The sequence below is a fragment of the Anomalospiza imberbis genome, chromosome 1 (assembly GCF_031753505.1).
Source record: "Anomalospiza imberbis isolate Cuckoo-Finch-1a 21T00152 chromosome 1, ASM3175350v1, whole genome shotgun sequence".
In the NCBI taxonomy this organism is placed as follows: domain Eukaryota; kingdom Metazoa; phylum Chordata; class Aves; order Passeriformes; family Viduidae; genus Anomalospiza; species Anomalospiza imberbis.
Genome location: NC_089681.1, coordinates 38,839,914 through 38,867,308, shown reverse-complemented (window position 1 = coordinate 38,867,308; position 27,395 = coordinate 38,839,914). Strand labels below are relative to the sequence as shown.

The 27,395-nt window shown below is 39.7% G+C and overlaps 1 protein-coding gene and 1 long non-coding RNA gene across 4 annotated transcripts; both read right to left on the bottom strand.

Annotated features, from left to right (window-relative positions):
- Positions 1-3,846: 3,846 nt before the first annotated feature.
- Positions 3,847-14,061, bottom strand: LOC137472980 (epidermal retinol dehydrogenase 2-like). The gene is made up of 7 exons (XM_068188579.1): positions 13,926-14,061; positions 13,435-13,778; positions 10,688-10,819; positions 9,611-9,710; positions 8,663-8,807; positions 7,982-8,107; positions 3,847-7,410 (listed from the first exon to the last, which is right to left on the bottom strand). The coding sequence occupies exons 2-7, from the start codon at positions 13,753-13,755 to the stop codon at positions 7,317-7,319; spliced, it is 918 nt and encodes a 305-aa protein (XP_068044680.1). The 5' UTR covers positions 13,756-13,778; positions 13,926-14,061; the 3' UTR covers positions 3,847-7,316.
- A 6,892-nt stretch (positions 14,062-20,953) lies between these two features.
- LOC137472999 (uncharacterized) lies at positions 20,954-26,148 on the bottom strand. 3 transcript variants are annotated; one of them, XR_010998550.1, is made up of 4 exons: positions 25,878-26,148; positions 25,092-25,241; positions 21,888-21,955; positions 21,295-21,420 (listed from the first exon to the last, which is right to left on the bottom strand). It is a non-coding gene; the product is annotated as an uncharacterized lncRNA (long non-coding RNA). The 3 variants fall into 3 exon arrangements; XR_010998551.1 differs by lacking the exon at positions 21,888-21,955 and having other exon boundaries at positions 20,954-21,420; positions 25,878-26,146; XR_010998555.1 differs by lacking the exons at positions 21,295-21,420; positions 21,888-21,955 and adding an exon at positions 22,972-24,723 and having other exon boundaries at positions 25,878-26,146.
- Positions 26,149-27,395: the final 1,247 nt, after the last annotated feature.

Here is a 27,395-nt window from a genome sequence, read left to right as displayed (position 1 = left end):
CAATTACTTTAAGAGACTATAGTCCAGTTACAATCAATCAATTTTGCTATTCTCTAAAAATATCCAAGGTAACAGTAGTCAATTTATAGCAGTCCTTTCTCTATGCAGGCAAAATACAAAGGTTATTAAAATTTTCCATCCAAGTCTCATTATAGTCCAGCTAGGGAGTGGCAATAGGATGAAAGCCAAGGAATTTCCAGAAATCTTGAAGTGCTACTAAGTCACTGACGCAGTGCCCTGACTATTTGCTTGATGAAAGATGCAGGGCCATTCTGCCCCTAATTAGCAGATATTATCAATGCATCCCAAAAAAAGTAAAAAATTCTTGCCTGCTTACAGTGGGGAAAGAAAAAGGATACTTACTTCCCCACTTAGGAAAAAAACACAAGCTTTTAGCACTCCTTGACCTCAGTCTCTGGAAAAGACTATTTTAGTTACCACATTTTCTAAGTCCCTTCCTCAGTTCAAGTCATTCTTTATTCAGATTATATTTGGTTTACAGTTTAAAAGATTAATGTGTCTATTGATGTGAAAATATCCTAAAAAACATTAGTAGGTGTATAAAATCTGGAGACCAGTCCTGTGGCAGAATATCTCCCAAAACAAGTTTAATGGAATACACAGGGGTGAAGCCTTAATGAATCCTGAACTTCATTAGCTACCACAGAAGCTCTAATGGTATACATACAGGAATATAAGAATGGACATTGTAGATTTCCTTGGGGTGATTTCCTGGATTTCAAAGTCGCAAGATCACATGCTTTGACATAGTTATGAGAGTTTGTATTTGGTTGTAAAGGCATAATTTATTGCTCTATTCTGTCTCCTTCAAAACTCTCAGACAAAGAATTGTTGTGAACCCTGAACTTATCCCTTAGCTTGTTCTCTTGATCTCCTTGGACTTCTACTGCTACTTTCTGGATTTTAAGACAACATTATTAAAAAGGAAAAAAAAATCCAAACAAATCAATCTATAACTCAGGTGGAGAACACGGGTAGATACTCCTGGTATGTTTTGTGGCTTTTTTCTGCTGTAATGCAACAAAACAAAAAAGCATATATATAGAAGAGAATAATACAGGACAGGCCTTCACACTGGAAATAATGCAACAGCTCTTCCTGTGGATGTGAAAAATCCATTGTTTCTGTGCCATGTTCTGAAAAATAATGTTAAAATGGCTAGGCTTGTGGTTGGCTGAATAAAAATAAATGCTGTGAACATGCCACTGTCTCCTTAGTCTAGGTTCCTAGCAGTCAGGTATGCTACCCCATAAAATGCTTGTGATAAGAGATTATTTAATCTGACAGACAAGTCACTACTTGTCTTCAGATGTAAATCTCAAACCTGCTACAGTGAAATAAATTGCAAAAACTAGTTGAAAAGTCTTTTAAAAGGGGATAGGCTTGGAAACCTTCCTGTCTCTCTATACCTCTGTGCATGCAGAATCAAAACAAAATTTAAACACTATACTTCATATCTGTGTAATTGAAGTGTGAAAATATATATATGTATGTTTATATATATCCTATATTTCACTCTTCTGAAGTGCTTATCCTTTTTACAAAATACCTTGTTTGTGAGACACAATGCAAACCTACCCCTATTTTAGGTCAGGAAATTCTCTAGAAAAGTAGAAACTGATCCAGCCTTCAGGAATCCTGTGGACCAAAAGGAAGTCTTCTGATACATCCCACAAGGAGACCATATACCAACTAATTACTCATCAACAATATAACCAATATCACCCTTCCCTCTTTTTTTGCACTCTCCACATATTTAGTGGATTCCCATTTGAACTGGTGAATTAAAGTTCCTCACTTTTTTTATCCCTTCTCCAGTCTTCTTTTCTAAGGGGGTTTTCCACTTTGGATACTGTAGTTCTTTTCTAACAAATGTAGCTGCCTCATTCCAAATCTAGGAAAAAGCAGATGTCAGGACATTATTTCTTGAATGTGAAGTGATTGTTTGAGTGCTCTCTCCCCTTTGAATGGGAGCTGAAAACCTGACCCATTTAGACGGGCAGAGTTACAATCACACAAATTAAAAGCAAAGATACTTTGTTTTTTCAATTATCTGAACACTAAGGACCAATCCATAATCCCTAAAATGTTGTTATAAATGTCATTGCAGATAAAATTATCTGGATCTAAAAGCATGAAAGAGGGCAGTCAGACATTTCATTGTCAATGTGGAAAAAAATAAAGGTTGAATAAACTAGCTTCATAGCTGTCTTCCAAGCCCTTGGCTCAGAAGCAAGGTTGGAAACAGATTTCTGCTTCTTGCTGCCGGTGGAGATAATTGCTACAGCAGGCTCTAACTGCTTCAAGTGTTTTTATTTTCTTTTTGGTGGAATTAATGTGGTATTCCTTTTTTTGGGAAATTTTAACACAGAAATTTCAACTAGGCACAATTACTCCCATCCTCTGTTAGAGACTGACTAAATACCAGAGGGTAGAAATTACATACTTGCTGAAGGAAACACTTCAAACAAGCACCTCACCTGGCTATTCTAGTGATATTTGCTCCTTCTGGATACAACACCCTTGACAGATGTGATTACTTGGAATTGACAGCTTTCTCTTAATTTGTTAGAAGCTCAGCAAAACACAAGTGGGACATTCTGCAATAACTGTAGCATGATTCAAATCAGTTTTGTAACTTTATTAGCTGTGCACGATTCATTGTGTGAGTGTGCTTCAGGGTTAATCATCATCATGACAAATATGCAGACAATAAATAATGCAAAGTGTGTTTTCTAGAATTAATATTGAGAGGATCTTCCATGTTAACCTTCCAACAAGAATTCCCATCTCTGGGGAACAAGCATTAAAGATGATGTGCTCAACAGATTCCTCAGCTATCATATATCACCCAGCATTAATCTCTGAGCAAGCTGCCTTTACAGCAATACAGTTAATAGAGATGATGCAGATACCTGCCCAGGGGGACTGCACCATCACCCAGGTTCCGTAGCCTAGACCGTGGCACCTTCTAGGCATGAAGTTTATGCTGCCAACAGGCCAAATTTTTTCAGCAAGAACCTCTTTAATTGTTGTTGGCTGCATGTGCTGACAGTGTTCCTGTTGCTGCTTGTGTTCTGGCTCTGTTGATTCTTCTTTCTGCCAAAGCCAGGGTTGCTGCCTCTGGACCCCAAAACATGGAGAGGAAAAAGTGTAACAATATATCTTAGGGTTCTTCCTTGCTGGGTAGGGCTTGTGGAAGACTAATCCACTACAAGTCCTACAGAACAATGTTTCCTTAGATGTAGCTATGCCTGACCTTGGATAAGAGGTGAAATGTCTCAACACAGCTGTACCAAGAACCAAGGTTTGTTTTAATTAAGCGGTAGCTACCCAGCAGATGCAACAATGCAGAGCACCGTGGCATAGGACTTCTGACTTTGTAACTCCTTTGTCTTGAACATCTCTGTCACAATCCTGAGGGTGCTCCTCCTAGTGTGATATTGCCAATTGCAAAGGTAGAAGGTGTGATTTTTTTCCACTTCTCTTCCCTAGATAGAGCTATGTTTTCCTCAGCCATAGGCCACAGGCTCTCTGTGAAGTTCTCACAGAACTTCAGGCTGTGAGTTTGGTGGCTTTCAAAGGCAGTGAAAATATCATCCAGCTGGAAACACCTAAGACTGGAGAGAATGTGTGTCATACAGTCAGTGGACAAAAGTCCCTGCTTGTAGTGCTACCCCACCTACCTAGGCATTGATAACACATTTTTAAGTGTCACCTGAGAGACAGTAATCTTGCATTTTCCTAGAATATCTGATAACTTTGGATCCAAACCAATTTATCTTGATTGTCACAGCAAAGAAAAAGTCAGTGTGAGAAGCTAAGTTATTTTGTTAACATGCTTATTTTACAAAGCTTATGGCTTTGAACAGCTGCTTAGCAAAGTATGCAGTCCACACAGGTGTCTTTGGAAGATCAACTGCCCCTAGGAAAGTCACCAGAGAAAAGGTACCTGCTTGGCTCCTTCCTAAAATGAAACCAGACCACCATGAACACCAGATTCCAAGCACGTACACATAGCTCCTGGGTATGAATTCTGAATTCATAAAATAATAATGGAGCTTGTATCTCAGCTGCTGGGTTTTTTTTGTTTGTTTTCCTTCTCAATCTTCTTCAGAGGATTTAATCGAGTTAATGTTTCTTGGCACTATGTTGTCCATGTTTTGAAGCATTAGGAGACAGCAAGATGTCTGCTACCACAGGAATATGATCTCACATGGAGAAGAAATACAGCAGGCAATAAAATAACATGGATTGCATTTGAATCACCATAACCATTATTATTAGGCCAATGCAGTCATCCCAATCAAATTTGGGACAGAATTTTTGGGGAGAAACTATTTAAAATTTCAGGCAATGGCCATGAAACCAACAATTCTTTTGTGGGAGCTGCCTGGTATGCCTTCCAGCAGTCAGACATTATGCTGTCACAAATGATATGCTGTTCCTTTCCAAGTTTTATCTTCTTGTTTAGGTGTCACAGTGATCCTTCCATGAGTTTTCTTGTCAAGAGCTGAAGGAAAGACTCTTTTTTGGCATCAGGAAAGTAATCAGTCAAGATCATTGTTATGCTGGAATTAAGTCACCTTTTATCTCAAGACATTTATATCTCACTTGCTCCATGCAACCTCCTGAACACAGGGGAAGGATGTGTGCTGTTTGACCTCCAGGATGCAACTCCACATCTATCATGCCATCACAGGAGATGGGAGAGATAAAAACCATCACAGGATAGGCTGTTATCCTCCAGGTACATGATGTAGTTTACCAGTGACCACAATATTCAATGTGGTGGCAGCACATTTATATAAAAGCCATTATTTGTGTACTCCTACTATGACAGCTAGCAAGCAGAGATCTTCTACTGAAGCTCTGTACGACATATTATGCATGCTCAGTCTAGTACAGAAATTGGTCTCTAAGAGATATGAATATACTCTTAACTAATTTTTGCATATAATCAGCGAGTCCAGTGAAGAGCTGCAAAGATAATTAAGATACTGGAGCACCTGCCATACAAGGAGAGGTTGAGATTTCAGGGATTGCTTAGTCTTGAGAAAAGGCTGAGCCCCAATGTGTATAAGTACCTAAAAGGAAGGTGTGAAACACAAACTCAAACTCTTAGTGGTATCCTCTGAAAGGACATGAAATAAAGTACATTCAATTTATACATAATTTTCATTTATCTGTTTTTAAACAGAGTGTGAACGAACACTAGAGCAGGTTACCCAGAGAGGCTGTAGAGTTTCCAACCTTAGAGATATACCAAACTTAATTAGCACATGTCCTTTCCACTGATTCTGTGAAGTAGGAAAATTCCTTGGAGATGTACTTATCTGCTAAAATTATCAGGTAAAATCAGATAAAATCCTCCTAGGGCTGTGAAAAACATGAACCTGCTGAAAATCCCCAAATCCTCCACCAGACTTACTGCTTCTAATTTTCCTCAGCAGAAGATGTTCACCAAATATACTAAAAATGAAAAGCTACTTGCTCTCACTAGAGCTGGAGCTTGATACTCATAGTGTTCATATACAGAGCTCACTTTTCCCCTTTGCTCCAGAACTCTGCATATCTAGTACTTCATAGCCAGGAGGGAAAAGCATGTTCTGTTAGCACAAAAAGGTGAGGAGGCTGAAGACACAGATACACCACATAGTTATTAGTGGTAGAATTTGTTAACACTGCAATGTGTGTATGGACTACACATTGAGACAATCTCCTTTTTACTTTTTTACTTGGTTAACTTCTGTTTCCTGAGGTGTACTGTAAAATGAGTAAAAATTTTGAGGAAGAAAAGCTGAAGATCTGAAAGGAGATTGAAACAAATCTCTTCTTCATCAGTCTGAATTCTAGCTCTCATCAATCGATCATAAAGGGAAGGTGATTTTTAACACATTTGTTTTACTCAGTGTTTCTTGCTCATCAGTAGTAAAGTAGTTTTAACTGGACTCCACTAATAAACCTTACTATTTGTATAGACAAGGGAAATGAAGGTAGTTTCTAGGTCATCATTGAAAGAAAAAAAAGACCCCATTAAAAAAGTCCCCCTTTTCTCCATACTGCTTCAATTGCTATACCAATTACTAGCAGAGAACTGTGAGATGAAGTGGACTTAGCAAGTACAAAAGTGATGTACACATAAACTTCCTTTTCCTTGTTTTGGATTACAAAAAGTCAAGGTAGCTTTCTAAGCATCCATTGTCAAAAAGGGCAACGCCTCCTCAACATATGCTCAAAATAAATGGACAGTCCTAAGAGTAAAGGGAAAGTAAAACAAGTCTCTGTAGATACAAGGCAACCTGTCACCCAACTCAGAGAAGCAAAACATTATGCTGTTACTCAAAGGACGGCTGTAATAATACCATTCAGTTCTGTCAGCACCATTCCTTTCTGAAATAATCCCAAGAGAAACCCCTATTACACAACACAACACCCTTGCTTTTAGTAGTTCGTTGTCTCTTTTGACGAGACGTTGAATAGCCCACCTAGACTGACAGTCTCATGCTTTATAAATACAAGTTTATTCTTCTTAGGAGATGACAATTTAAAATAGTTCTTAAAATACTGTACTTAAAAGATATAAAGACTTCTGTTACAAAGTTGCAGTCATAGTATTAGCTTTTAAAATAAATTAGGCACAAAGTAGATTAGTAGCACAAATGCTTAATTTACATATGCTTCCCTGTCCCTGCCCCAACATCCACTGTCATCTGTGAGTTGAGAGATCACACCTCCAAAAATTAATAAATGTAATTTTTTTTTCACCAACAGAATGCATATTTTTATCTCACAACACTTTCATTTGTAAGAGTTAGAATCTGTTGTTTGAGGAAATTCTTGAATTCTTCAGCTTACCAGGGAATGGTAAGGGCACCAGCAGTACAGCCCAACCTCATGGTTCATTGAATGGCAGCAAGAAGTCAGATCCACTACAGGCTTTTCTGGCTACCTGCTAAATACATGTAGTTTCTTGGTATTTTCTTCCCCACAAAGTTGCCAATTACTGGTTTGTGATGCAGAATCCCATTTAAGGCATTATAAACCACAGCAACTAAATTCAGTTAATGTATTTTCATAATGAGGTGAAAAGAAAACAATTCGCTGGACTAAAAACAGTAGTTCAGATGAAAGCTGTTGATTAAGAGCCAGTTAAGGAGCAACTCTTAAAAATCTTGTTACTATTGAGAAATGAAGCACCCAAAGTTCACAGCTACTAGTGAAACGAACTTTTCCCACCACCACCTTTAACAACATCCACTTTAGAGCTGCTGGTCTCTGAATTTTGTGCTTTTTCACTCCTTCTTTGGTTGACCTTTGAAGGTATTCATGACATCAAGGTTTCCAAAGTACTCTAAAAGGACAACACTTACTTTCACTGGTAGGAAGCTGTAAGGCAGGGACATGGAAGAAGAAGATAAAAAGGAACAAACAAACATCAGAAGAGTTGTGCAGTTTTATCACAGAATTAGTTTAAGGTGGCTAATATTGGCAAAGGCAGTATACTCTTTAGAATATAGACCCACTGGTCCGCTCAAAATATCCTTTACACTCATTTGGCAGCCTGAGTTATAGATAGATCAGTATTCCAACCTGGCTTGCAACAGAGTCAAAAGTGCCTAAATGCTAGAGCAAGACACCAGATGGGTTTACAGTTGAACTCAGTGATCTTAGAGGTCTTTTCCAACCAATAATTCTCTGACATGCAGTTATGGAGAAGCTGTCTCTACAGCCCCTGGTAAAACTGCACCCCAGTGGAGTCAGCAAGGCACAGTTAGACATTTCTGTCATTGTTCTGTGGCCCAAGGGTAGACTGAACCCATAGAAACAAACAAACAAACAAAACCCTTCCAAAAATGTGCATAACTTAATGAAAATTCAAACCAGCAAGTAGAAGCCTCTTTTGTACTTTAAGCATCCCCAGACAGAAAATAGAGAGAGGAAAAGAAACATAACTTACCTTTTCAAAAAATATAAAACATACATGATGCGTGGTATAAACAACATTTCTTGGTTCTGCCGAATAGCAGTGATTATCCTCTCAGCCACATACTCTGGATCCAGAATAGGAAGGATATATGGCCGCCTGAAAAGGAAAATATTGCTATAATGCAAATTGCTTTGGATTCACATTTTCTTAAAAAAGTCTCAATTTTACAGTTATTCAACTAAAAAAAGAAATAAACGCCACAAGTCCTATGAACAACAGAATCTTTATTACGTTAGAGTGAGTGGACATTGCTATTTTCCCCTGTATGACTTCTCATAAGACAAACCAGAGACCTCATATTAAGACACCAGACTTTTATTTGGCTCCTAAACTTTGTCATTATACATGCATACTGAGCAAAGGTATGCCATCAATTTCAGGAGGAGAATGGGGGCTTAGAAACCAGAGAGGACAAATGGAGCATCTGGCTTCTTCAGAGGAAAGGACAGTGATTATTTTTCACATTTCAGTTTAAATGAATACTAAAATACTTAGTTGCCCAGTCACTGGATAGCACTGTTAACAGCCACCTGAAGCCTTAAAAATAATACAAGCAAAAAAAGCCTGGCACATGATTTTCATAAAGGAATTAGGGATTTATAATATGCTAAAAACCCAACTTTCATGAAAACCTCACAAGAGTTTACTCACTTGGATATAACACCATCAAACATTCCTGTGTTTATGAGGTAAGGACACACAATTGTGGTTTTAACACCAGTCTTTCTCAGAGCTCTCACCTCCATATCAATTGACTCTGCAAAACCAACTGCTGCAAATTTACTTGCACAGTAATCTGTAAAACAAAACATTAATTGCAGTTAAATATTTAAATTTACAAATTAAACTTTACTGTCCAATACTAAACCACTTCACATGAGAATAGGAATGGTTTTCAGGATTAGGTTAAAATTTGCTTTTGATCCGATTCATTCCTTTTCTTTCCTCTCCTAAATCAACTGTTGTTCTAGACTGGCAGACAGAGAGTTTCTCATGACATCCCTGCTAGCACCTTTCCACTCTCTAATGAACAATGGTAAATGAAATTATTTTTTCATACAATTTTTTCTTTAAATCCATGCGCTCACTCACTGTGTCTCAAACTCACATTTTCAAGACTCTCTAATGTGGTTTCAACTTGAAATTCAGTTTGTACTTATGATCACTCTCTTGGAGCTAGATTTCTTTTACTGCCATGTCACCTTATTTCACATTCCTCCTTCTTTGTATACATATTCCAGAAATGTCTTCAGAGCTTCCTCTAAATCTAAAGCGACCTCTTCCCTATCCCACAACCTGCAAGTAAATTTTAACATTGAGGTTCTCAGCTTCCATAGTTCTATATGGCTTCTAGATCCTTCTGCCTTGGCAGAAAAACCTGTTTCACAGCACTGCTGAGCTTCTGGAAAACGCATTGTAAAGAAATGGTCTGTTTAAGGTCAGCTGTTTTGAAAGTCTGACTACTTGCTTTAATTATACCGAAAGATCCAGAATTTCAAAATAAGTTAGGGTTTTTTTCCCCCATGGATATTGATTGCAGAGTTTAAAATCAAACTAATTACTTCAATTAATATTAACTTTAATACACTTTAATACTACCTGCAGCCTTACTGGTTCCACACAGTCCTGCACAGCTTGCTATGCTAACCAAGTGTCCATGGTTAGCGGCAACCATTGCCGGGAGGAAGGCTTTGTAAGTCTGCAAAGTAAATCAGAGTTGCAATTTTACTAAGTAAGCTACATGCCATAATATTTTGAAGGTGTTTTTTGGTTTTAGAGAAATTCTCACAACAGTTTAAATAAACAAGCTTTCCCCCTTCCATTATGGAAAGGATGCGTGTATGTATGTGGAGCTTGTTTTTTGATTTTATTAAAACTATTTAAATGGGGAGTTCCCACCCCACCAGCACTACCAAAGACAGATAGTAACTTGATGAAAGCCAAATATATCGCTTAATCTAGTAATGAAGTTTCTTTCAAATGAGAATTAAGTGTTCACTACAAATTTTGTGAAATGGCAGAGATTTTAATTTCATGCTTTCCTTCTATTAAATTCATTAAATCTTTGTGATTAAATTTATTTCTAAATAAACTGAAACATGATTGAATATTCTCTTCACAATTCTTTATGATAGAAATACCATATAGGTGACCTGCCTTCACTGAAAGGAAGAAAAAGCACACCAGATTACTCATTCTGGACAAAAGCTCCACTTATTATTAAGATGATTATTAGAACATGTGTTGTTTCTTACTGAAGTTACCACAGCCACAGAACAACTAGAACACTAACAGAACAGAAGAACTGAAGTAGAATTGACCACTCTTCTGTTACTAGGGGCAGCAGCTATTAAGGTGAGCCTGCTTCATGTCAGTTAATAATGAGACTGTAACTTATGACTAGCCTCAGAATTTAGCAGATGGTAGACTTCAGTTCTTAAGAGAATTTCTAAATGTGAAGTGCTTCCACCTGCCTACACTAGAAATTCTCAAAGGATCCATTCTTCCACACTTTTAAAAAAGATTTTACAGACTCCAGAGCAAAGTAAATAATTTCTTGTATCATTTCTGAGCTCTATATCCCTGCATGTTTTCCTCAATTCCAAAAGGCAAAATTAACATTGAAAATATGTTAAAAGGATGTCTTAGTATGTATATGCAAAATACAGGTATTACCCAGAAGTGTGCCATTGTGTTCACTTCCATGGTTTTTTCTACAAGTGAATCTGGAGAATCAAGAAAACTCTTCCCAATTACAATACCAGCATTGTTGATTAGGATGCTGACATCGCCAACTTCTTTTTTAACCTAAAACAAAAAGCAACAAGAGAATGTGCAATAAATACAAAATATTCTTTTCAAGTATTATATATGAAAACATAACAAACGGAAATATTACACATTTAAGTAAGTTGAACTTATGCTTGTTAAGGATCCAAACACCTCAGGTTCTTGCAGTCTCACCTGATACCTTTTTAAAGGTGAGCTCTCAAATAGATTTTCTTCAGATTTGTGGAGCCCAACAGTTCCACACAAGCTTCTGCTTTCAGCACCTCTGTTTCCGAGGACAAATGTCCCAGGTAAGTCTTTAATGCAGAAAGCTTAACTAATACAACAAGTATTTTTCTACAGTAAACACATCTTAAAACTAAAAAGTAATTCTGGACTAGAAACTGGTACACTCTACCCCAGAAATTAAGTTGGCTAAAAATTTCTGTAATTAAAAATTCAGTATTAAATGTATAGGTATAAGCCTATACATTTAAATTCAGTAAGAGGAAGTATAGTTTTCATTTTAGCTTCAGACTGAGAACCTTCATGAACAGACTCATTTGAGAGAACAACTGTAGGCCAGCTGATTGCAAGATATTGTGTCAGCTCTCCAAACGAGAATGAAAATATTTAATATAGAATTTGAAATACAAGTCAGTGATCTGAGCTATTTGGGGAAAATGAATACAGTGTAATACAGTGAAGAATTAAAGAATAATTTATCACCTATCCTTTACTCTAGCCTAACTTCCTCATATTCCTTAAACTTGCTCTAATCTTGTCTATTTTTTTAGCTAAGCTTTAGGAATTGGGTACTTCTGGAACAGAGACATTAGAAATTAATTTTAAGCTATAGGATATAGAGCCAAAAGGGTGTCCTTCATTCTGTTGGTACAGGAAAGAAACAATGACCTGATACATGCAGACCCTTTGGGTTTTCCTCCTACCAAAGTAACTTTTTCATGCTGTCTCTGTGTGGCTGATGAAGCACATATTAAAGATCCACATACATTTCATTTTGGCTTTAAGATTGTTTTATTGGGAGCAGAATTTTCAAATATATCCTGCTCTGCCAGCATAAATTTAGTTCACCACAGTCTTGCAAAACTCAGCATAAAGCTGAATCACCAGAAGATGAAAAAGGACCTGGAATCATGCTGTCATATCTTCCAAAGGCTAATGCTGAACACTAAGAAGCAAAGTCTACTATGCTGCATGAATTTAACAGTGGCACCAAGCGCCACTTAATACTAAAGTCTTTTTGTAACTGGTAAGATTGGATGATTCTACATCATCAGCAGGACATGACATTTCTGAAATAATGGTAGTAAGGTGTTTTCTTCTGTGCAGATCAGCATGAGGATTATTAGTGAATCTGACAATTGCTGACAGAAGGTTTTAAATGAGGGACCATGCACTGGACCCTACTGCAACTTCTTTGTTCCTGCCTTTGTTCCTCCAAGCTCTGTTTGCATCAGCCTGAACCCACATCACACAGATCTACACCCTGTTCTCGTTTTCAAATTTCGCCAGCATGACTCAGCCACTGCTTTTCTCCATGGGCCCAGAGTGCTACCCCTCAATTCATGTCCTCAGACCTAAAGGTTAATTTTCATCTGCTTCATTCCAGTATCCTTCACATTACAATATTATTCCTCTAGCTCTCCCAGTTCAGCAGGAAGCACAGCTACAGGCCTATGGAGAGACATGCAACTTCTCTGCAAGGACAGCAGATGTCCAGCTCAGCTGGTCTAACAGCTGCAAGGGGGACCAAGGCTGATCAGCATTACTGGAATACAAAACTAATAGCACCAGCCTCTAACAAGCTACAATCCATGCACAAGCTTCACATATCAGAAAGCCTGTCATAGTCATTTTTTGGATAGACAGAAGAAGACATAAGGCTAGAGCTTCTTAAAGAGCACCAAAACATTATTTCAACCAAAAGATGTTCCTGAAGACAGCTGGACTTTTTGTTAAAAACAAACATCCAGGGAAGACTCACTGTGGAAATCTCTTTGTTCAACAGTTAAGTTTAGCAAATTTTAAGTGAATAAGAACAGGTTCTTAGACTTGAAACTGCTTCACAATTTTAGCTTTTGGCAATACTGCTAGTCTACCCAAATTATCTAACTACGTGCTATGTTTACAAAGCTCTTCAGAAATGAAAGAAATAAATATTTAAGATATCAAGACACATTTATTAATTTAGATAAATTAAGTCTGCCAAAATCTCTTCACAGCAATGGAATTATTTGAAAATTGCCTAAGCAGTTAATCCTTTTTACAATGTATGGTCTTTTGGTAAAAGGCTGCCAGAACATGAAATACTGCTTTAGCTTCAATAAATTGATTTTCCGCACTTCACGATTAAGTGCCTGCTTGGTAATTGAATGAATGAATGAGAAGCTACCCAGTTAAAATGAGCTACTGAAAAAGAGAGCCAGCTCTTTTTATTTTTTAAGGAATAGAGATACACAAGTCAATTCTAAAAACCAGAATTCTTGAAATAGATAGGAAGTGCAAGACATTCAGAATGAATTAACTTTAATCTCTTGCTTTGAATCCACTAAAAAACTTACTCATGCATCTTACGCCCACGCTTGCACTCAGCTTAGAATAATGTCAAAGCCACAAATAAGATACTTTACCTGGTCAGCTACTCTGTAGACCTCCTGTCTTTTGCTACAGTCACAGACATAAGAGTGTACTCTTCCTGCTCCATTTTCTCTGGCCAGTCTAACTGTGCAGTTGAGTCCCTCTTGATTAATATCCCAGAGGACCACTGTGGCTCCAAGGCTGGCAAACTTCACCGCTAAGAGTCTTCCAATGCCACTTCCCGCTCCTGTTATTAATACGATTTCACCACTAACATTCTTCTTCCGTCTAGGAACAACCAAGAACACCAGTGACTCCAATAAGTAGTAAACAAGAAGTACAGTGAACTGTAATGTTTCCAGGAAGAAGTTCATCTTCAGGCTATTTCTTCAGATACCTGATAAAAAACCCAAAACATTTACCAGATAGGGTAAACCATTGAGAAAATGCCAACATCAACATTGCAAAAACATTTTCCAATCCATTCTAAATATTTTCTCTACCCTGCTTTTGAATATTGTTTCAAAGAAATATATAGGCTTACACCTGCATATCTAATCCATTTATCCTGTTTCTGTCTCATCTTCAGGTTGCTTCCACTTTCCTTCAGGATGCAGTATACAATTCATTTACCATTCAGAAGCAATAGGAAACACCTGCTCTTATCTGCTTTAGAAATTCCCCATCCCTCATGCCATGGGTTTCATTCTCTGCTCTGACAGAATGTGCACAAAACTCTAAAATACATAAATACATACTACTAATAATAAAAATCTGCCCATTGAGCATCTTAAACAGAAATACATGACAATTACAAATCAAAACTTATGGTTTGATCAAAGAACTTTAGTACTCACAAACTAGTACTATAGGTCAGGAAAAATTCTGCTTTTAGGACCACAATGTTTTTTGCTTTGTAGGCACTGCTTATCACCATGAAATCATATGCAGTACAAGTCACAGTCCCAATTGTGCCAAAAAAGCATGAGCATTAAGAGCTTCAAAAGACAATATGCTTAATAATCTCCAAAGCACACTAGGTAACTACCTGTCTGTCGCTACTGACTTTTCAGCTACCTGTACTATCATTATTGAGGAGAGCCTGCTTTTGCAGTTGAATACAGTTCTTTGAGAACGCACTGCAAAGCTGTTGAGTTTCTTCTCTTCACCTCCCTGCATTAAGCAAATGCCATGGGCTTGAATCACACCATCTCAGGTATGTATTTAAGCTCACAATCTGTACACATCCCAGGAATGCTGACACCAAGCAGACCTTTAAGTCCTTGGAGGAATGTTATTTTATTTTCCAGTATACAAAAGCTGTGCAAGAAATTAATCCTTGGTTAAAACAGGTTTTAAACTTTGAATAATAACATTATGAAGCAATAACATCTTTCTCAGCTAAAGGCAGAGCATGCTGGCATCTACACTTCAACCTTTAGCACTTTTAGACATTTAGCACCTTTAGCAACCTTTAGACATACCCAGCCTGATTACATCTCTTAGTTAACTTTGCTGTCTATGTATATAGGTAATCATGTTTGACAAGTGCCAGGAGATAAGTAACTTAGGTCTCTGCTGCTCTGAGCAAAGTTCATGAAATTTAGTATGTGAACATACATGGGTTGCCATGAGTCTCAGGTTTTCCACATGAGAAACTAGGCTGGTCTTGAAAAGAAACAGGCCTCTTCTAGAGCAGAGCTAGTTATTTCAGAAAGTTTTCTGGCAGAAACATTGGGACATCTTAAAACTGTTCTGATAACAGAAAAACATTTGCCACAGACATAGTGGGTAGGAAAACAAATTCTTTCTGGCAAAGTCATGGGGTGAATGCTTTCTATTGAGTACTTTCTAGTCTTCATTCTCATTAAAATGTGACAAAATGTGTGCGGAGGCAGTAACTTCAGTAAGAAGTGAAACAAATATCAAAACAGCACTGAAACATTTTTCTAGAGCCAATATTGGCATTTCCTGTAAAAGGCTTTCTTATCTATAGAGATATTACTGTTCTAAGCAAAAATAGAGTTATATAGGAAAAAATGTTATTAATTTTCATGCACATAAAAAAATGCAAGTTTTTGGAAGTACTAGTTCTTTGCTGAGTCTAAAACAAGCAACAAGTCTTTAAAATAAATGCAGCAGCTGAATTGCTGACTTGATTGCACTGATTTAATGCACTTAACATAAACCCCTCCATTTGTATAAAAAGAGACTGGTATCTCTGCCACAGATAAAGATGTTAAATTTAATCCCTAAAAAAAAACAAGCGAGGTAATTGCCTTCAGAAGCAATACACAATTTGACCTAAACTCAGTTTAAAATTTATGACAGTAATTCTTTAAGTAAAATATTAATATATTAGGCTTGTGTAGGTCAGAGGCACATCAGCTCTTTCAGAAAAGTATGACTTTCTCTTAATGAAGTAGAGTTGTTTATGGATACACACCACAGGAGACTTCCTGTTAGAAGACCAACTCTGCATCCTTCAACAAGGTGCTTAATTTCCATGGACACATCTCTCCCCTAACCCAGATTTGACTGGGCCTCCATTCTCACTCAATGCATTAGTATTGCTAATTACACCAGCTACTGCAAACAAGCGTATCCATACCGACAATTAAATTTGCCACTCACTTGGCCGATTTTGGCTTGTCAACTAAAGTGAGCAGGGATGTACTTAGAAGTAAGTGAATTAACCAAGGGGGCCTTTGGCACATATAAAATCTCAGATCACTTCTGATGCCTTATATTGTTTTTCAGCATGCCTATGTCCTACACAGACATTAAGTGTGAGGGCTTTTATGCGGTAGAGAAGTATCAGACATTCTACAATGTTTTATCAGACAGATTTCAAGTGCAGATAACTTGGCCAGCAAAGACTTGTTGGTACGTGTGCCAAAGCTAACCACCGACAGGCTCCTGCAGACCTGACAGGGTCTTAAAGATGATCACTGCTCACGAATCACAAGGGTAGGATTGAGGCTGGCACACCACCCTTGCTAGTCGAAGGACTAAAGGTTGAACACGCAATCACCTGAGCAGCATTTGGCAAACATGAATTTTTCTCACTGTACTGGGAGAGCTGCAGTCCCACAAAAGTACAGCAGTCCTGTAGCTAAGGCTGCCCAAGTACAGCAGTGAATTCCTCAGTCCCCGGGGGATGCTAGATAACCTTACTCTCACTTGGCACAGCAAGCCTACCAGCCCAATCGGCACCATAAGAACCCCCACAAGCAGCGTTCAGCTGCAGTGACCAGCTCACCACCCCCTCAGGCCGCGCCGCTGCCCCGCAGCGCCCGGCTGCCCCCGGCCCCCGAGCCGGCTGCCGAGCGCCCGCGCACCCCGTCCCGTCTCCCGGCGCCCGCCCAGCCCACATCACCCCAGCACCGCGGTACCTCCGCCTGCCGGCCTGAAAGACAGGCAGGGCACCTCCGCCTCCCGCCGTGGCGCAGCGGCTCTGGGGCGGGCGGGCGAGAGCGGTGCGAAGGAAGCAGGGAGCGCAGCGGGGCGGAGCCAAGCAGCCCTGCCTTTATCAGGCAGCCCGCCCCGGCGCAGGGCTGAGCGGATGCCGGGGCCGGTGGCCGCTCCGCCGCGGCAGAACGCCGGGCTGGGGGCTGCAGCTGCCGCGGCGCTGACCGCGCTCCGCCCGGGGCTGCCGGCCGCTAGGATGGGATTCAGCCGGGCGGGGGCAGCGGGCGCGGCGTGGAGCTGTGGGGTCCTCCCCGGGAAGGAGAGCTGCGGCCCCGGGCGGCCGTGAGGACGTTTATCCTCCGTGGGTTCTTCGCTGAGGCTGGAGAAGGGTTAAAAGCTCAAAGGACGGAGTAGTTTGTTGGGTGGAGGCCCTCGGGACAACGCCCCAGCTCCCCCGCACTTTCCTGGGATTTGTTGTTGTTGTGGTTTTTTTTGTTTTAAGAAAAGTACTTATACACATGAGGTGGTTATCGCTCCGTGCTGAGACTTGCACCTAAAGGTATGGTTGATGTAAAGAGGTCACCTGGCTGTGTGAAGCCATGCTGCATGGAAGTGGTTTAACCGGGTTGAGTGTGACCCTTCCAGGGTGGGGTCCTTTTGAGGGAATGAACAATACTTCAATTTAAAAAAAATGAGTTCTGGTTGTACCTAGATTAGAGTATTCAGTTTGTTAATTCAGTGACATGCTCTTCGTTTACTGCTACATATACACATAAGTCCCTTAGGGCAGCATTTTTTTGGAAGGTTTTTTTAACCATATGCTCAACCGAAGGCAGCAGAACTCTGAACTATAAGTTGTTGAACATTCACAGCTTCAAGTAAAGTTTGTATGATGAGAGAACACTTAGTACCACCAGAAAAAATATGACTGAAGGCATTTGCTTGGCAAGTTATTATTGTGATCGTTAATACGCCTACTTTCCAGTATTGTTGTATTAAAGCAGTACATTTAGGAGGCTAATGATAGTCAAACAGTGACACTGGCTGCTGCTTTCTTTTTAGAAAAGTTTATTTTAAAAGTGTCTCACCTACAACAAGAAAATGTTAAAAAACCACCCGTTATTTAATTTTTTAAAGGTTTAAATATGAGCTTTGCATTAATACTTGGAAATTAATAGTATTTAACATTGAGAGTGGCCTTATGATTGGAGTTGGAGGCTAGAAGATGGGAGACACATCCCCTTTCCCCTCCTTGTATGAAGATTTCAGGCATGTAAGAAACTTGCTGAAACAAAATTCACCAGATAGCTTCACTTTACTAGTCTACATTATGAAAGACTAAAACTAGTTTGTAGAGAAACTATTTTAAGACTGTCAGATTAGCATCTTTCAGAGTCCTGTGTCAAAGAAGACACAAATGGAATCATTACTCTTGATTCTAGTCTAGAAATGGAACTATGCTAATTTGTATCAGATGAGGATGTCTCCCTCTTGCCACGTGTGACTTTTGGACTGATTTTTGAGTGCTGTCAGAATTCCAGGAATGTAGAATTGGGACTGGTGTTGTTTCTTTTGTGTAATGTTCCACTGGATGCCTTCAAAGGAGCCCAAGGTCATTCAAGTCATAAGAACATGTTTGAGGAACTTTTTAAGTGTTGTCCCTTCTGCTTGTCTATAGTACTTATGCTGTGTAAGTGTACTGCTAGTCTAGCATTTTTTACTGAGAGCTGTATTGTATTTTGGCCTACCTTAACTTCAAGAAAGCACTTGGCATCTGTTGTTGGGTAGATATTGGCACCTCTGCTAGAACAGTGTACCTGGTAGCATGCTAGAGTGCTGTTTATGCTTCATGTGAATCTGTGGTAGATGTTTTATTACATTCACCTGACTTCACCACCACTTAATCTTGATTATAGATTATATATAATGACTGAATCTATACTCTTGATTACAGATATGTCACAAGAAACATGGATAAAGCAAGTAGAGACTTAAGGTTAGTCTAAGCTGGATAAATGCAATTGCATGGTGATTAGAATCATCTTCCTCACTTTAGAGTAAAAAAAACAAACAAGAATATCCTGTCATGCTGTTGGAGCCATAATCTCTTAAAAGCTCTTGTATAACTTCTTTTTTCCTATCAGAGAATGCAATAAATATTTTTATATTAAGCATCAGTTTGTACCCCAGCTGTTGAAGTGGAATAGTGTGATATCCTTGTAAACAGTCTGATCTTTCTGCTTTCTTTGAATGCTTACTCTAGAATTCTGAAAATGACCTTATTGCGCTCTTCAACATCTTCATGAGGGGAAGTGGAGGGGCAGAGGGGCAGGTACTGATCTCTTCACTCTCATCAGGATTCAAGGAAACAGCATGAATCTGAGTCAGGAGAGTTTCAGGTTGGATCTCAGGAAAAGACTTTTCACCCAGACAGCAGCTGAACACGGGAACAGGCTCCTTAGCGAAGGGGTCACAGCACCGAGCTCAAGAAGTGTTTGGACAGTGCTCTCAGGCACATGGTGTGACTCTTGAGGTGTCCTGTGCAGGGCCTGTCCTGTGTTGGACTTAATGATCCTGATGGGTTCCTTCCAACTCAGTGTATTCTATAATTCTATGGTTAAGTCTTCATTGGCAGTATCAGCTGCTTTAGCAACTGTAAGTATGTCGCTGCAATTGCAGCCTACACAAACTTGTCCTTAGTCACACATTGCAACTTCTAGGAGAGGAGTGGGTCTTCATAGAAACCCTAGTGCCTTGCTCAGAGGAGTCATATGTGTCCTGTGTTGCCTCTGAAGGAAACGGGGCAAACACCACTTAGCCAGAGTTCCTCAAACTTGACTCTTCCTTTTTTATTCCTGCAGAAGAAGAACAGCTGGGGCTAAGGAGATTCCAGTCAAGAGGAAGGATTATCATCCTGAACATAGATGACTAAGTGACATTCTGAACTTTCATTTACTATGTGCATTTCCTTTGAGTGATTTTTACTATCTAATGGAGATTTATGGAATTCTAGTTCCCAGTATTAGCAGATTTGAAAACACAGGAATTGTAAAAGTGACCAACTATTACCCACAGGTGCCCCATTCATTTCATCTGGGAAAAGTGCCAAATCCTGTTTCGTAAGGGTGAGGGGGTGAGATGTGCTGCATTAACATCTGTTCAAAGTATTTACAAACTACACAGCAAATATAACCAACAGCTTTGGTGTTTCTCAAACATTAGGAGAGGGACAAATTCTCATTGGAAGAGGAATATGCCAGCACTAATGACTTAGCCACTGGATGCTCAGATCATATAGTTCAGTGCCTGTTAAGATGTGTTTCCACTGTCAGGATCTCATAGATTGTTTTTAATTCCCCAAGCATTTTTGGCAGTGAACCTCATCAGAACAAGAAAATGTGTTGATATGGGCCAGCTCTGTGATGCAATGTTTCATATGTTGACACAGTGCAGAGGATTGTGTGGCAATAGAAGTGAAAGCTTGCAAAGCATGACTACTTAATTGGGGTTCCCATGCCATAAGAAAGGGTGATATGGGTGCTCTTGCCTCTAATCATGGCAACAGGTAGGATTATACACAGGTGTGTGTGTGGAATTATGTTCTTTACCCATGCAGGAATGCCTATTAAATCAGCCTGGTAATCAGGCAGCATTGGCTGACCTCCCATCTCCAGAGTTAACCCACTTTATTCACAACAGTTAGATGAATGGAAAAAAAAAGGTGCATTCTAGTGCGATGCAGAAATGTTACAGCATATTCTCAAATATTTAATATTTAAATATTAAATATCAAATATTATTATGTGTCCAAGGGCTGTTATAAATCAGCTTTGTTTAGCAGCGTGTGTTTTCTGATCCTGCACTAGGATTTTATTTGCCAATGTATAAGCTGTAAATTTATGCACAATGAACACGGGTAGTCTGTTGGCTGCCACAATCAGCTGCAAAGAGACTGCTGCTGTGTAGCTGTTTGCTCAGAGCTTTTGCATGCTCCCCTATGTGCCTATGGTATGTTCTTATTAGTATCATTACTTACTAGAGTACCTGCCTGTACTGCAGGAGGAAGTGTCCCACAAGAGATTTTTTTTTCTCCTTTCTTCATGAAAAAAAAAAAAATTGTGAATAGTTACTAGAGGAATCTGGGCTAAAACATCAGGAGAAGTTGAAAAAAAAAGGTAATTCTTAATTATTGCTGAATAGTAAAGAGAGTGAGGCAGTTTCCTACCATTTGGGACTTGGAAAAATGCTTCTTAATAAAGAGTAATGCAAGGTTTCTGACATGGAGAAATTAGAGACACAGTAGGGAAGCAAAACCAGCAAAAAAGGGTTTGAGTCTGAGAAATGATGCAGCAAGGCTGATACCCAGTTAACAGAAAAAAAAGCAAGGTTTTAATTTATTAATTGAATATATAGGAAAGCAGTGGGTTGGAGAATGTGTTCTAGTATAGGAATAAGTAGGGATTGGAGGAGAACACAGAATGGAAACAGCAAGGTATAACCAAAGAACTAATTTAAACCTCCATGTGCAGGAGGGAAGACTCCAAGTGTGGCAGTCATGAATATTGCATCTGGGCTTGCAGATCTATACCCTGATGGAAAGCCAGGACAGCCTTACATGCAGGTAGGGGCTAGAAGTGAAATTAAATGATAGGGGGAGAAGGAAATGAATAATGGCTCTGTGCCAGACCAAATCTTCATTTCTCCGCTTTTCCTTCTTTTCAAATTCTGCTGCTTTTTGTCTTGTTTCAGATGTTAAACAGTCTGGGGAGAGTGAGGTGCAGAGTTTCTAGTGTATTGAAATGCACTCTGTAATGTGTGGCCACTAATTCTCTTGAGTGTTCAGCTTCATTCCACACCTGTATCACTGTAAGCTACCATGAAAAAAACAAATTGCTCCTTTGCTCCTCTGTTACTTTGCTATTTATAGGCCTAAAGGAGATGGGGGTTTCCAGCTCTGCACCATACTTTCTAGGGTATCAGCTGATGTGATTATTAAGTATCAGGATTTTTGCCTGTTCTCATGTAGGTGCCTCTCAATAAGACAGAAAGTACCCTCTGTCCCTCAGTAAAACTTTGTGAGTCCCAGAATACTTGCCATGTCTTGTGATGGTTGATTTTGGCTTGCTGTGTATTTCTCAAAAGCTGAGATATTGCTGCTAATGTCTGTGAAGAAAATAAAGACTGATACATTCTTCTGCATTGTTGGCCTGTAAATTGGAAAAAATGCTATGAAAGGAAAAATTGATGATATTTTTATACTAACTTTTATGTCCATGATATCATACTTAGCTGCCAGCTGCAATGACATTAGCCCTCATGTTGCTGCTACATGCAAAATCACAGCACTGTTTTGCTTTTGGATTTTAACTTGACCTTTTCTCTACAATTTCTAAGTTATAGGTCTTTAGCTACAGAGGAAATCCACACATAAGCATGTTGGTGAAATTATTTTCTCAGAGAACATATAAATTCATGAACATTGTGCATGAAGTATTGACATTTACAGAAATGTACTGGCTTGGAAAATGTTTCACTGTGCTCCCCTGGTTACTTCAAAAGAGTTACTTCAAACCTGCTACCTTTGGAGTGATCAGCTGATTTCTGCGGGACCAGAGATTAAATCACCTCTGCTTTGCCAGGTTTCATTCAAACTTAAATGTCACCCTCCCTCATCTGCAAATCTGGATTTTTATGGTCCACTTAACAGTCCACTTAATTTGAACAACTCCCCAAAAGAAGCTAAGAATGTACAGGCCTGATTTCCACACAGTGGTTCTAGATGTGCCTCAGTGCTACACACTTGTGCTACATGATACACATGACTCAACATGCAGTGCAAACTCCTGTTTTCTTCATGTAAAATTCTGCTCTAAAGTAGGGACATGATTTGTATTCAGGGCTTTGAGGTCTTGAGTACTAATGAGTTTATTGACCTATGCAGTACTCTGTAGGTTAGAAAGTTAGAGAGTGTAAGAAAAAAGACATCTGAAATCCTAAAGCAGATGGAAAAATCCTGTCCAGCTCTTTTAGTCACACTTCGCAACCCTTTTTTAAAGTTGTACTACATTTTGTTGTATTTTATTACTCTATTTACACTTTGAGGATTTTGTTACATCCATTTGCCTACACTTGTTTGAAATGCAGCCAGTGCATTTGTTAATAAATTTTCCCTACAGCTCTGATTATTATGTCCATAGTAGCTGGCTATTGATGGATTAAACTGAGCACCATGTTGATTGGTGGCAAAAGGCTGATGCACGTGATGTCACAGCAGCACGAAATGGTATGATGAAAAAGTCTCAAGGAAGTTTGTGAAGAAACGAAACCTGTCCAGGAGATCTTTACTCTCAGCTAATCTAAGGAAAACGTTTATCACTATATTTGTAGTCCTATATTTGTCACTGTATTTTATACTAGAAATTGAGAAATTAAAACTTTTTTCCACAGCTGACTTTAAATAGCTATGGGAGATTTTGATTTTGCGATTTTTTTTTTTCCCTCCAAGACATCACTTGCTAAGTGTGGAACCTCACCCACAGAAATCCTATGAAATCATCTCAATATTACAGAGACAGAACTTTTTGCCCAATTTTTGTTCTACTTGAATGCAGGATATGATCTGAGCACTTGCAGTGTCACTTCTCATATATCTGCATATAAAGTAAGTCCATTACATTTTCTGAAAGGTCTGTATTTCTCACTATTGCTCACTTAATTTCTGAAATATTTTTCTGTTCTAGACTTGAAATCTGTAACATGTTAATTCCATAGCTGAAAGCCATTTTAAAAATGCTTTACTGTTGCCCATTTAGTTTCCTGTGGTTGAAGGCGAGTTCCACCAACGTTATCTTCCTCAGCCTCCTTCCTGTTCCCTGAAAATTACACTTGGAGAAAACAAGACCACAAGACCACAAGTTTTAGACTGGATTTTGTTTCAAAATATGTTAGGCTGAAAATTGCTTGCTTTTTAAACCCAAATCAGTGGTCTCTAAAGAAGGGAGAGTTTGGAAAACATGGGGAAATATATCAGAGTAACATGTAAAGTGACATAATAGTTTTTCAGGGAAGAAAGGATAAGGAAATATAAAGCAACAATCACACCACAATGAATCCATCATGCAGCCACATCTTCCATGCTAAGTGTGAACTAATTCCCCTGCTTTCTACTCTCATCTCAGAAAAAATCTAGAACAACTTGGAAAGTATGCCAAAGAGTGAACAGGCTCTCACAGTGTGCAATAGCTTTTGCCTAAGAGACGTTTGAACAGCTTGGAAGAATTGAGAGGGGAGAGGTGTGATAGAGGAATATAACATCTCAAATGATGTGGATGAACTGAATGCTTATTCAGTTTCTCACAATGCACAAGTAGGTGATAACAAGTCACTGGCATCCTCAAGGTGTAAATGAAAGAAAAGAAACTGCCCTTTCCCTTCCCTTTCCCTTAGTCCTGGAAAGCAGACTGATTTTCATGGTGAAAACTGTAATTATTTTATGGAGGTTGATGATAAAATGAGTACATACACAAGAAAAAGTGTATTAAAACCCAGTGTTCTTAGTGATTGCCTACTAAAAGTCCCATTTCAGAGATTCAACAGTCTTTTATGTATGTATGTAATAAGTACTGGACACTTTGCAAAGTGATTGTGGAAAACAGTCTTATTGCTCAGAGCAGCAGTTTAAAGAAAGAAGTGTTTCATTTTAGAAAGCTAAATTACACAGCTGATCTGACACAACCGATACCTACACAGTAATGGCAGCAACATTGTTCATTGCAGAAGAACAGCCACACTGTGCTAGTCAAAACATCTATTTAACCGTGTATTTTTCTCCTCATGCAGCCAGCAGCATGTACTTAGGCAAACAGTGTAAGAACAGGGAAAGCAAACAAGTGCTCTTTCAGTGCATGTGGACACATTCAGTCAGGGACTTCCTAAGCCACAGAAAACAGTTTTGCGTTTAATGTTCCCAATGGATAAATGGAGAAAAAATAATTGACATGCTTGTGCATTACAGCAGCTTCTGAATAATTGTGGAAATGCTGCTTTTATGCTTTTCGATCTCTAGATAATGTCTGTGAACCTTCCTTTAGGAAAAAGACCTCTTGTATGTAAGGTGCGTGGTTTTGGTTTGTCCATGTTAGTATGTCAAGCACTATAATTAAAATCTTGGGGTTTTATCTCACTTACCTGCCCTTGTAGGTATTAGAGAATAGGCACATAACATTTATATTGTGCAATTAGAAGAACTATTAATTACTGAAGGTATCACTGAATTGGTAAACAATGTACATCTGCCTACCTGTTGCATTTTAAGCTGTGATCCATGGATTGTTTAATCTGTGGATCATGCTCAACATATGACAACAGTAACTAAAACTCTTCTCACTGGGCTTAAATTTGCCATATGGGTACATGTGGGTCCATTGGAAAATTTCTAGACATCTGAAAACTGAGATTAAAAAATATACTAGGAAGGGAAGGTCAGTAAGGAAGGTGGGAAAAAAGCTTTCCATCGTGTTCAACAAAGACCTCATTTTTTTTTTTTTTTTAATTGAGAGGTCACCTTTAGTTCTTGAAGAAAAACAGTGATCTATCAACTTTCTGAGCAAAGAAAATGCACAGGCCAGCTCGGGCACCAGTTTTCAGTTAGAAGGAAAAAAATCAAATCTGAGCTTTAACGATTCTGTTATTTTCACTTTGTCCACATTTGTTTGTGTGCGCTCTCAAATACCGGTGGATACAGATTTGTTTTGCATGTTTATGCAAACTTCATGTTTGCATGTTATGCAACTTCATAGACTGCCTTTTTTACATCTGGCATAACACTGGGAAACAAAACATCGGTCAGGAAGGTATGGCCAAAGAGATGGCCCAAATGCCAACCTCACACTCCTGGTCTTTGCTAGCAAGGTGTGCAGTAAATACAGCCACAGCCTCACAGGGCCTGACTTTTGCATTTGGAATGAACACCTGCAAACAGTCCCAGCCCGGAGCTACCATGATCCCCCAACAGCTGTTAGTCTCCAGGATGCCTGCGAAGTGATTATAGAAACCATAAATAAAATAAATGATTTTCAAATCCGACCTCTGAAGCGCCACAGCCCTCCAGAGGAAGGAACCGCTTCCCCCCTAGAAACACCTGGGAACCGGCTGGACCCCCCGCACTGACTGGCGCTGCCGTTACCGGTCCCACTGGGAACTGAGGAAGCGGTGATGCTTTTTTTAGGCCGCGGAGCTTTCCCCTTTCGGTTTGCACCTACAACAAAAACACCCCAAACAACCCTTCCCTTCCTGACGCTCCGGAAAGCCAGCAGTCGAGGCACCGGCCCTCCCAGCAGCCCCAGCCGGGCCCGGCCGGTCCCCGCCCCGCGCTGCCGGGAAATGTAGTGCGGGGGGCGGCGGCCCGCGGGGCCCGGGGGCGGAGTGCGGGTCCCGCCGTGCCCCGGCTCGCAGCCTCCTGGGCTGGGGGGCGGCGGCGGGGGAGCTCCGCGGGGGCCGCGGGAGCGGAGCGGGCCTGAGGTGGCACAAAATGGCACCTGCTGGATCGAACGGGCGGGCGCCGCGCACGACTCGGCCTCGTCCCTCAGGGCGATGGGCCCCGTTGCCGCAATGGTGGCACTTAAGCAACGAGGGCTGATAGAGCAATAGGTACCTGCTAAAACAGCGTGGGCCCGAAATGTTTTTTCTGAGCCTCGAGCTTAGGTGTGCCCCTGTGACGATGTTTCCTGGGTGGGAAACACACCTGCACATTTATATGCAAGTGGGTTTGTACCTTGTGCTCATGTTTTGGTTGTGCCGAGTTTCAGTGTTACAGGCTGTGTTCCAACCAGACCTGCTTCTTCACGTCACCAGGTCTGGAATCTCTTTTTTGCATGTCCATGATGCTAAAAGCTCAAGTCATCCACAATTACTGGATTGCCTTGTCTTCCCCACAGCCTTTCTCTTGGTGGTGGTGTGCTCTCCTCAACTCTTTTGGGATCAGAAACAGATCACATGCTCTCCTTTACGAGAATCTGATCTAGTTCCACTGAGGAGGACCTTAGCCAACCCATATTTACTATGTGTTGTAATCCTATCAGTCTGCCAAGCATCACCTCTTTGACATTTGGATGTGTGCCATACACACACACATCTTTTTATGGCCAGATTCTTAGCTCTTCTCACCACTCCCTTTTCGTGCATTACTAAATTCAACACTTCTAAAACTATACAGTACTTCCAACTCAGCCAGGTGACCACTATTTTATTCTTTCTACCCTTAACTATTCTCTTCAGTTTTATTTTTATTTCATCTCTTTAAATCTTAAAAATCAATCTTTTACTTGCAAGTTGCAACACTAAAATATGTTTCAGTGATTCCCCATTGACCTCAGAAATCTAAGGAAAGACTTTCCACAGAGGAGGTTGCCCAGACACTTGACTATCAGGACACAGAAATGTGCAGAATATTATGAAAGGCTGCGAGCAGATCAGTTCCCCATACAGCAAAGCCAGAGACCCTCTTAAACATAAGGGATCTAAGAAGGGAGAATGCATTGTTAATGACCCACAGGGTCTGTTTGTTCTTTCTGTGTTAGGTCTGGAAAGCAGGGACAGGAGAAAC